Source organism: Rousettus aegyptiacus, unplaced genomic scaffold (assembly GCF_014176215.1).
Source record: "Rousettus aegyptiacus isolate mRouAeg1 unplaced genomic scaffold, mRouAeg1.p scaffold_m13_p_5, whole genome shotgun sequence".
In the NCBI taxonomy this organism is placed as follows: Eukaryota; Metazoa; Chordata; class Mammalia; order Chiroptera; family Pteropodidae; genus Rousettus; species Rousettus aegyptiacus.
In genome coordinates this window covers 116,648,477-116,659,267 of record NW_023416308.1, presented here as the reverse complement: position 1 = coordinate 116,659,267, position 10,791 = coordinate 116,648,477, and the positions used below count along the sequence as shown (strand labels likewise).

General features: G+C 61.8%; 1 protein-coding gene across 5 annotated transcripts; it reads right to left on the bottom strand.

Annotated features, from left to right (window-relative positions):
• Positions 1-241: 241 nt before the first annotated feature.
• Positions 242-10,542, bottom strand: SIPA1 (signal-induced proliferation-associated 1). Of its 5 annotated transcripts, none has more exons than XM_016119442.2 (16): positions 10,470-10,542; positions 7,341-8,103; positions 6,584-6,711; positions 6,319-6,495; positions 5,259-5,433; positions 4,422-4,525; positions 3,988-4,145; positions 3,289-3,898; positions 2,713-2,987; positions 1,787-2,005; positions 1,560-1,671; positions 1,354-1,462; positions 1,163-1,264; positions 1,018-1,072; positions 725-803; positions 242-628 (listed from the first exon to the last, which is right to left on the bottom strand). In XM_016119442.2, the coding sequence occupies exons 2-16, from the start codon at positions 8,017-8,019 to the stop codon at positions 482-484; spliced, it is 3,129 nt and encodes a 1,042-aa protein (XP_015974928.2). In that variant the 5' UTR covers positions 8,020-8,103; positions 10,470-10,542; the 3' UTR covers positions 242-481. The 5 variants fall into 5 exon arrangements, with proteins under 5 accessions (XP_015974928.2, XP_015974929.2, XP_015974927.2 ...); XM_016119443.2 differs by having other exon boundaries at positions 10,414-10,522; XM_016119441.2 differs by lacking the exon at positions 10,470-10,542 and adding an exon at positions 8,398-10,405.
• Positions 10,543-10,791: the final 249 nt, after the last annotated feature.

Sequence of the window (10,791 nt, the reverse complement as noted above, 5' to 3'; positions counted from 1 at the left end):
GAACCACCAAGCAGAACAGGTGTGGGGTGTGGCCACCTGCTTTCCAACAGACCACATTTGTGGGAGAGAGAATAAGAGGTGGCCTAGCCTCAGAGAACCCGTCAGTGAGTGACAGCCCAACCCTGAGCAAATGTCTTCAGGGCCTGCGCTTATAACTGGTTTGGGAGATCAGCTAGGGCTTCTGAGGGCAAAACCCCATCCCCTGTCATGTCGTGAATACCAAACACAGACACAAATAGCAGTGGCTCTTTACTCCCTGTAGTCCCTTTATTTCACAGAATATATTTACAAACAGGGATGGGAGTAGGGCAACTTCACCAGGAAACAATGGACCAGGGATTGGGGGCAGTGCTAAGACGCGCCTCTGCGCAGGAGAGTTCCTGAGGATGGCCCAGGGCCCAGTGTGACCCCGGTGCCCTGAAGGACCTGCCTGTGTAGTTCCAAGCAGGTCCCCAGCCAGACTGAGGCTGGACCAGTTGACTCAGGCCAGGTCAGCGGTGGGGGAGCCTAGCTGCTTGGAGGCCAGGAGCAGCCGGGTGGCTGCGCTCTCGGATTCAGCCTGCAGCCGCCGGTTGTTGTGACGCAGGCTCCGCACCTCCTCCTCAAGGGCTGCCTTGTCCGCCTTCTCCTGCGGGGTAGGGAGAGCAAGCAGGAGTCAGGGCGGCTGGCTGCTTTCCTGGGGTAGCCCTGGAGTCCCTCCCAACCCCTAGCCCACCCTTGTCACCTTCTGCAGGTCCTCCTGCAGCTTCCTGAGCATGGACTCCAGGTGAGAGACCTTCTCTGACAGGCTCCCGTGTTCTGGCCTGAGGACATGGGAGCTGGGACTTAGTGGGACTGAGGCAGAGGGCAGCTCCGTGGCCGGTTCCCAGACCCACCTGAATGAGAGGGCCCCAACTGCAGTCTTCTCAGACTTAAGTGTGAAAGCAGAACCCAGGACAGTGCTTAACTCCAGTGGATGGGCACACAGTGGTCACAGAGCCATGGTGAAGGGGGCTAGGTCAGGGCAGGGAACCTTACTCAGCATCAGACTTGGGGGTTCCCTTGGCATCTCTGCTCTCTGGGATGGGCTGTCCTGTGGGAACAGAGGGACCATTTGAGCAGATAGGTACAAGGAATAAGAGCCCCATCCCGGCTCCTCCCCACAGTACCCTGGTGGCCTCACCCTCCCGGGACAGGGACTCCAGGATGGTGTTGCAAGTGGAGGCGATCTCTGAGATGGACTGCCACTCGTCTTCCAGAGTCTCACTGCCCGCCTCCGACATGACTGGGCACAAGGAGGTGGGCTCAGCCAGGGAAGCCCAGGCTAGCCTCTCCCCTGCCCACCTCCTGTTCTCCATCTTGCTCCAGACTCACTTTTGCTGATGGAGTTCCGAAGAGACAGGGTTCGTGGCAGGAAGGAGGCCCTCAGCTCCGGGGCTGGGTCACCCCTGTCTTCACCATCACTGAGGCTGCCTGACCCATCCTGAAATGGGCACAAAGGGGTGCGAATGCAGTGATGTCCACCATCACCACTGTGCCCACCCCTGCCTGTTGGGCTCCAGAGGCTTGTTTCTGCTCACCTGGGTTGGGGGTGTCTCCTTGCTAGCACCAGGTGCTGGAGGCTTGGCCGTGGTGGCCAGGAGGAGGTCCGGTGTGGTGTTAGGCAGGACTGGGGCCTCATCTGACAGGGAGCTGGGGAAAGCAGGGGCAGCTCAGCAATGGAAGCCGCACCCCATGGCCCTTGCTGTCAGAGACCCGCCCGCCCGGGCTCACTGGGCTGGATGGGAGGACGGCAGAGCGGGTGCACCTGCAGGGTGATGGTGAGCTCTGGCTGTGCAGGAACTCAGTCCTCTCCTCAGCCAGGTCCCCAGGCCCTGGAGGACCACTGCCGTCGTTCAGGCACACGTGCAGCAGCTGCTTTGTGGTGGGCATCAGGGCCATCCCAGGGGCCTCGTCCTGCACTGGCTCTGGGGCCCCCCGCCGGCTGGGCTCCTGCAGGGACAGCCTGTACAGCTCTGAAAAGCTCCTGCGGGGAGGAAGGGGCAGGTCAGGTAAGAACACCCGGCCGCCAGCTTCCTGCATCACCAGCCCCATCCCCAGCTGTGTCCGAGGCTCACTTCCAGGAGAGCTCTCCAAACTCCCTAACAATGAAAAACGTTTGCTGGCTACTGGCCATTGTTCCAGACCTAGATTCAAATTGCATTGCAGCCCCTGTGTATCCTGGGAAAATCGCTCTGAATGTCCATTTCTCCATCTGTTAAATGGGGATAATAGTACTGATCTCATATCTTGTCATGAGGATTTAAATAATAGGTAAATGACTTAGCATAGAGATCCAAACACTACTAGGGATCAAATCCAGCCTGTGCCTTTTTTTTTTTTTTTTTTTCAGTTTGTCTGTTTTTATACTAATGCAAGCTAAGAATGGCTTTTACATTTTTAAATAGTTGAAAGAAATCAAAAGGCTATTTCATGACACGTGAAAACATGTTAAATTTAAACTTCAGTGTCTGTAAATAAAGTTTTAGTGGAATGCCTCCACTCATTAATTGGTTTCACCCTACCCATAAAGAAAGTGCGGTTCATAGCGATTAAGAGACGCGGGATTCTCTCAAGAAGGAAAGGCCTTCACCTGTGATTCTCGAGAGACTGCTAGTGGCTACACAGGAGGCACGAGGCGGGGGCCAGCTGCCGGTTCCTCCCCCCTCCCCGTGTCCCGGCGCCCTGCCTGACCTGCGGGGTCGGCCGCTCTCGTCTGGGGGCAGGACTGTGACGCAGACCTTGGGCGCCGAGCGCAGGAGCTGAGCCGCGGCCTCGGGGCCAAGGCTGGGCAGCGTCTGGCCGCAGACGCGCAGCAGACGCGCCCCGGGCCGCAGCCCTGCGGTCTCGGCGAACGTGAAGCGCTCCACGCGCGTGACGAAGCCCTCGGCGTCCACTTCGAAGCCCTGGCGGTCTTGGCCATCGCGGGGCAGCGCCAGCTCGCGCGTCTCACAGCCGCGGCTCACCAGCTGGAGCGGGACGGGGCGTGAGCCGGGCCGACCGCGCGCAGGGCCGTCCCAGGCCACACGGATCTTCCCACGCCCAAGAACAGTAGCAACCCACTTGGCAGATGAGGGCCTGAGGCTCGGAGACCGGAGTCGCCTGCCCGAGGACCCCAGTGCCAGCTTTGCTAAGCTCTTGGGCTGGACCTGAGTCTCCCTTTCGCAGGAGGCGGCGGGAGCGAAGGGCTCCCAAGCAAGCTCCGCCCCCGGCGCGCCGCGGGACCTGGGCTGCGATTGCCCTCCACCCCGCCCTTGCTCGCAGCCTCACCTGCAGGCGTGCCACGACTTCGCCTACGGCTTGCCCGGGGGGTCCGTCGAGGCGCAGGGTGATCGCCTCCCCGCGGCCGTGGTACAGGTCGAGCTGCTGCTCTGAGAAGGTCCAGGCCAGCACGTCGCGACAGGCGCAGTTAAAGACTACGCGGCCGCTGCGCGGCGCCACCAGCACCAGTGCCTCGCCGGAGATGCCCAGAAGGCAGGGCACCTCGGAGCCGTCAGGGCTGCCGGCCTGGGCCCCGGCAGCGCCGCGAGCCCCGGGCGCCGCGCGCACTCCCCACACCAGCGCGCCCGCCGCCTGCAGCTCGGCGCCCGCGCCCCGAGGGGACGCCCGCCGCCTCCCGCCCAGGGAGGGCAGGCCGAAGCGCGAAGCTGAGTCCAGCGACGTGGTGGTCACCTCGTTGGTGGCCAGGTCCTTCAGGTACTGCTGGCGCGTGCGCGTGGCCATGGTGTGGAACTGACGTGCGTGGCCCGCCGCCTGCTCGCCATTGAGCGCCTTGGCCAGCAAGAAGGCCCGGAAGTCGGCGTTGGCGGCAAAGGGGCCTCCGCCAGCGGGCAGAGCTGGACCAAAGGCCGGGGTGTCCTGGGTGCGGCTCACAGCCACCCTGCAGGGCGCGAGACGGGAGTCAAGGGGCAATGCGGAGAGTCCGGGAAGCCGCGTTCTTGGTGGAACTAGGGCTGCCCCGGCGCCCACCTGTAGGAGGTGTGAGGAGTACAGGGCGCTTGCGCGCGCACCACCAGGAACACGTGCTGGAAGTGCGAGCGGATGGTGGCGGGGCAGAAGGCCTTGCTGCCTGGTTCCTGGAACACGATGGTCACGATGTTGTTGCCTATGTGGCGTTTACGCAGGAGCTGGGGGTTAGACGGTAGGGGATGTGAGTGGGACCTTGTCTGCGCCTCAAGGCCCTCCTTGTTCAAGCCGGGTAGACCCTAGGCACCAGTGACTCCACCTCCTGCCCCTGGCGAAGGTCTGGGGTGTTTGTTTTGGGAGAGGGGCACCAGCAGTGACAGCTGTTGGGGGTCAGCAGAGCTCAGGCAGAGGCTCAAATATTGCCATCCCCACAGCACCCCACCATGGTTCCCCAGAAGCCCCTGGCCCTCCCCACCCTCATCCCAGGCCCCTCGCACCTGCTGCTGGTTATTGGGGGTATAAGGAAGCATCGTGGACACGTGAAACATGATCTCGTGGTCCTGGTACGTGGTGTAGAGGGAGTGTGTGCCCGTGGAATCCGCTGTGGCCAGGGAGTTGAGAACAGAGGGAGAGAAATCTAGGTGGCTTGAACCTACCGTCCCTGCCTGCAGTCTGGGGCCTCTGTGCCACCCTTACCCCACCGCCACAGCAGGTAGACAACCCCTTCATGCCACTAGCTAATGTCCAGGCCACAAGTTCCTCAGCCTTGGCTGTTCCCCTTCCCATGCTCCCAAGGCTCCAGCCTCCAGCCTGGGCTCAGGATCAGGGGTGTTGAGATAGAATGAAGACAGAAATGAGAAATGGCCTCCTAAGAGGGAGGCAGGGTGGATGTCCTAGGAGAGGACAGATGTTGGCCCAGGCACCAGCATGTATGGAGCAGTGAGAGTGGAAGGCAGGCAGGAAGTGCTCAATAAAAATCCCTCTTAGGGTCCCTGTGGCCCTTCCAACCAGGAGGCAAGGGCAGTCCCAGGAGGCTGAGCTGGTGAAATGTGTGTTTGATGGAGGGGGTGGTTCCCCCAAACCCCCTTGGTCCCAGCTGTGGCACAGTAGGGCACCAGGGCCTTGGGGATGGATGGTCCCAGTCCCTCCTCCCAGCACATGGCTTGGCCTTTGCAGCCCCTGACCCACGTCCTCAGCCTACCCAAATAACTCTCCATTCCTAACCCCAGCCCCAGGACACTATGGGACAGAAGTGACAAGGCAATTGGTTCTCACCAAGGCAGCCTGCCCCTTGGCACAGGTCCGCCCCCACCCCGCATCCCCCTGGGCCTCACTTTTGGTGTCCAGCTGGGCCCGGTAGCTCTCAAAGCCTTTAAGCCGCACCACGTCGCCCAGCAGGGTGAGGAACTGCGTGAAGGCCGGTCCTGCCTCCTGGTTGTTGTACATCTCCTCCTCTGAGCCTTGGCCTGCCCGGCAGTACAGGATGCCCACCTTGCGCTGGAAGCTCAGCTGGGAGTGGGGGAGGGCACAGGCAGAGGGTACAGGTCTCAATCCCTCCTGGCCCCCTCCCCACTGGGCCCTGGGGAATGGATGCCACACTGGGCCCCCTTGAAGCCTGGCCCTGAGCACCACCCTCTCTAAGCCACCTCCATGTCTTCCCTATCAAGTGGGTTTGGTCTGTTTTACTCCCAGTGCCCAGGAGGGTAGAGGAGGTCACAGGTGGGACGGGACTGGGAGGGGTTTCTCATGTGACCACAGAGGAAGCAATTCATGGAAAGGACCCTGCACACAGTATACTAGATCCCGATAAACGTTCACATTGTCATCTTCAAGGCTAGCCTGTCCTCCCCTCCCTCGAATCCCAGGCACCGCCACCCCAGCCTCTGGAGGCCTTGGTCCCCACACCGCCTCCGCTCACTCTCTGCTCCTGGCTCCTTTCCATCTGGGGTTAACTGCACAGCTCAAGGCACTCTACCCCTGTGCAGGCAAGCCCCGTTCCCCTCCCGCTCTGGCCTCTCTTCTTCACATTAAGCCGGTTTACCCGCAGTCTCCACTTTAATTTCATCCCCCCTAACCCCTGCAGCCCCACTTCCACCCCAGCTCCTGAACCCCGACTCCCTCCCAAATCCCTCCAGGTGTTAAAGTCCAGGCTCTCATTCAGCAGGTCTAGGTGGAGCCCAAGATTCTGCACTTCTAACAAGCTCCCAGAGGATGTGGCTACTGCTGGTCTAGACCTTGAGAGGCAAGGCTCCAGGTGACCTCTGATACCCTCTCTGAAAAGCCAGCTCCCCTGGGGTCACAGTCCCATGCGGGATCAGGGTCAGTCCCTAGGCATCTGGGAGCCGGGCAGGCTGGGTTTACACCTGTAGGGCTGGGGCCGCCCCGGCCACTCACCACTTGCTCATCCAGTGTAAGCAGCGTGCGTGGCACCTTCGGTGAGGCTGAACCCAGACGCAGACAGGTCGGGCTCAGCCGTGGTGCTACGTGCTCCAGAAGCTTCCTCGGTGACAGGCCTCGTGGTGGCCCTGGTGGCAGCGCATCTTCTGAGATGGTGCCGCGGAGGGTCCGGAGCTGAGGAGGGGACGTAGGGGCACTCAGGACCCATACAAGTTGTTGAGAAGGCAACAGTGCGTGGTCTGATCCCACGACCCCAGCCCACCTGCGTGGTCCGCACGATGATGCGGTAACTGTGCACAGTGCCCCCTCCGCTGCCCTCCTTCTCTTCCCGCCTCAGGCTCACTGCCACTGGGCCCAGCACCTCGTCCAGTCCGAAGAAGTTCTGGTGTTCTGGGGGATCGGGGGGTGGGGGAGGGTGAATGATGGGTCCCACCCATCCACTATCCCACCCTCACTGGACCACGCCAACACTAAGTCCTGGCCTGGGTCCCATCTCCTCACCTAGTGCAGACCCCAGACGAAGTTCCACCCCTCAAGCCCCGCTCACATCCAAACAAGCCCATTGCCTGCTCCTTGACATTTGGCCCTATGCCTTGCCCTTATCACATCTTGCCTCAGACCCAGGGGGCTAATGCCTGCCTGATCCCATGCCTAGATCCTGCCATGACCTGGCCCACGATGCCCATATTCTCTAGGATGTCTGGGACCCTGTCTTCTGGACACTGATGAGAACAAAGCTCCCAGTGCAGGGGTTTCAGGCCTCACAGAGACGTAGAAGGAAATCTGTCCCCAGCCAGGAGGAGTATGAGAATGAACCAGACGGAGGCAGAGGGGTGTGCCTGGCTGTGGGGGGAGGCTGGGGTTGGTCTTAAGGAGGTAAAGCTGGGCCCAGCAGGGCAGCCTTGGCCCAGAGGCAGAGCCTAACCCTTCATATGGACAAGAAAAGGACAGCTCATGAGCCCTACTGTGTGACTGCAGGTGACAGGAACCTTGCCCTCCCAAGGTGGCCCTCTCCTCACCTTTGTTGTAGAAGTACTTGCGATAGTAACCAGCACCCAGGTCTGCGTGCTCCAGGCTGTAGGCCGAGGTTCGGTTCTGTGGCTCCTCCAGGATGGACACGGCCGCGTTGGGCAGTGCAGGTGGCACAGGTGGGGACACTGGTCCACCCAGGCCCAGCTCACCCTCACCCCCAAGCTCACTCACAAAGCCAGGTGCCTCAAGCAACAGGTCGGAGCTGGCAGTCCGGTCCTCAGCTGAGGGCAGGGTCCCAGAGGTGGCCTCCGCATGGCCTCCAGTCCCCCCAGGTCTTGGAGCCCAGTCAAAGAGCAGGCTCTGTACATCATAGTGGGCGAACCAGCGGGGCTCGGGCACTGGTGGGAAGGTGGGCTCTGGCTCCTCGGCCGGCAGCCCCAGCAGTGCCAGTGGGTCAGTGAAGAGTCGAGTGGGGACCGCAGCAGGGCGGCTGGCTTCCTCGTGGCTGTGGGCACGGGCGCGAGGGCTGGCTGGCGTTGGGGGCCGGGCCTCACCTGCATCACTGCCACTGCGCAGAAGTGGGCCCCGAGCTGGCCTCGGCTCGAAGGTGTGTGGTGTCAGCGGAGGACGTGCTGGCTGGCGCAGCTTGCGGGCGAAAAGGTCATCGGTGGGTGCAGGGGCTGTGCCCCGCCGAGGGCTCCCAGCACCACCGGCCCACATGGGCATGCAGCGGGCCTGGCTCTCCGGGGGCCTGGCCGCATTGGCAGGCACGGGTGTCGGGTGCTTGGTGCCCAGCCAGCAGGCTGGTTCCTGCCGAGGGAGGAGTGGGCTGCTCAGAGGGGCCTGGGGAGAAAACAGGAACCAGGGGGCCCCAGCCTGGTCCTCCACTGCGCCGGGTTGGTTTCCGGCCCTCTCCGAGACCATCAAAGCCGCTTCCGCTTTCCTGGCCACTTCCTTGTCTGCCTCGGGCTAAGGTTTCCAGCCCCCTCCTCCAGCTTAGCACTAAGCAGGGCCAGGAGCTAGGCTGTTGGGGCATTGGCCTTAGGGTCTTGGAGGCTAGGCAGCCCTGGGGCTGCCAGTGTCCCCCAGTTCCAATTCACACACCTTGGATTTGGCCCAGGTCCAGACTGAGGGTCCCCACCAAGCTCTGGCTCAACTGGACAGATGTTTTGTCTCAGCCGGGACGGGAAACCCATGGGGCCACTGGTATCTGAGTCCTGCCCACTTGACAAAGGGAGGACGTCCTGTCCCCAGAGACCTTCCTCCCTGCCCCTCCCACTTCCTCCAAGGTCCCTAAGGAGCTGAGCACCCAGAGGTCAGGTCTCAATGCAGTGGCCCTCACAGCCTCAAAACCTCAAGGACACAGAGGTTCCCAGGGGGTACTGGCAGGACAGCAGGAAGGGCAAGAGGACTTCCTTTGGCACAGGAAGTGGCCCCAACTATGGGCCCAGCCCCCTGCCCAGCCCCACATCCTGAGGAAGGTGGTGGGGTCACACCGCACTTAGTCATGGGACCCAAGTCACCTTAACCTGAAAGACAGGCCTCGGTTCACTTTCTTGTAGACTACTGTGACCATGCCTGGGGGCAAGGGAGAGAGTCATGATGGCTGGGCCCCTCTGCTGGAACTGGGACCCATGGGGACCTCTGGCAACCTGGCCTCATTGATGCTGACAGGGAGGTCTGAACCCCCATGTGAAAGACGGTCAAACTGAGGTCCAGATAAGGGGATGCTCTTGGCTCGAAGCAATTCTGTGTGAGAGCTAGGATTTGAACCTGGGTCTATCAATTTCCAAGGCTCAAATAGTGCTATACCTGCCCACTCCTGTCCTTGTGTATGTAGATGTGGGGCAGATTGGGGGGTTGGGCTGAGGTTCAAGATCTCACAGGATGTAAGACTGAGACACCCAAGGCCCCAGGGACCTGCTAAGTGTGGAAATGTGTCAAGGCTAGGGGCAGGTGCAAAGGGTGGGGAGCCACCCCCAGGTGAACCCAAGATGGAGCTGGCTGCTGGGGCAGGGATGTGGGGACTCTCCACTAGGGGTGCAAGCACCTTCTGGTGGGTTTCTGTGCATCATCCAGTGACATTAGGGGCTGTGCTAGATGGGGGTAGGGGCATCCCTCTGCTAAAGCTCCAGAACCAAGGAAGCTTAGGCCTCCAAAGCTCATAGTAACACCTCCCTTGCTTCTCCTAGGACAAGCTCTGATGCTGACTCTGAGCCTCTGTTCTCTCATCTCTAAAATGGGCTTAATTAATCAAAACTGTTCCCTCTTAACACTGCTGGGAGATTGAATGGCCGCTGAAACTCGCGAAGCTGGCCATGTGTTAAGTGCGTAGTGACAGATGCAGGCCTTGGCTCCGTGTGCCAGGCTCTCGGGCCTTGGCTGTGGTGTGTGGTGGGAGTGCAGGGGGGCATGAGGGAGGGGTCTGTACGGACCCCTGCTCCCTGTGGGCTGAGTTCCGTTTGTTACGCACAGTCCATGGGCTGCTCTTGCTCTGGCCCAGTGCGGGACTCTGGCCCTGCCTTGGGGGCTGATCGTGGGCTCTGTCTCCCACCCAGCAGCTTCACACAGGGTCCATTGAGGCCGGGACATTCCTTGCCGCCTGTGTCACTGGGGTGGGGGGGAGAGGGAAGGGGACTGGCCCCGCCTCCACAGATCCTCCACAGATCCGGAAGGCCTGGCTGCCCCAGGAGGAGGCGCTGGACGCTTTTTAGCACATCTGGAGGTCATGACCCCATTTCTGCTGCCAGGGGGCGCGACAGATGTTTCCTCCCAGGCCAGCCCCAGGACTGGGGGCGGTATGCAAAGGCTGGGAAGGAGGCCTCTCAGGAAGAAGGGGAGCCCCAAAACAGGGGGAACCCCACACACAGCCAACAGCACTGGCGGTCGCCAGCGCCACCGAGAAGATTCAGGAGCCGCTGCATCCACTCCCCAGCACACTGGCCAAGTGGGGCCGTCACATAGAGGACGGAGTGAGGGCTGCTGGCCAGAGGCAGGAGACTGGACATGCTGGCTCGGGACTGGAGCTGGAGCCCGAAGGGAGGTTGGGAGGGTACAGGCGGCAAATGCAGCGAAGAGCCCCCTCCCACACACACACCACCCGGATCCACGCCAGGCTACCTTCTCCGCTGTCTGACCCTACGCGGTGCCTCCGCTCCCCCCGCGCCTGCCGGTACCTCTGGGGCTCCCGCCCGGCGGCCGCCTCCCGCGCTGGGGTCCTGCTGCCGGCTCTCCCGCTACCGCTCCGGGCTCCGCCCTGTGGGCGGGGCTGCATCGGGGGCGGGGCCACAGCGGCAGGGGCCGGTCCGTCTGGGAGCTGGTGCAGCGGCGGGAAGCGCCCGGAGGCGGTCAGCCCGCACAGAGCGCCCTGCCGGAGCCAGGCCCAGCCCAGTGAGCCGTTGGGCCTCCGACCCGCGGCTGAGAAACGGGAACAGTGTTACCTGTGTTCCGACCAACTGGGAGGGCAAGAGCAGGACACCTAGTATCCAGCTCCTGCGG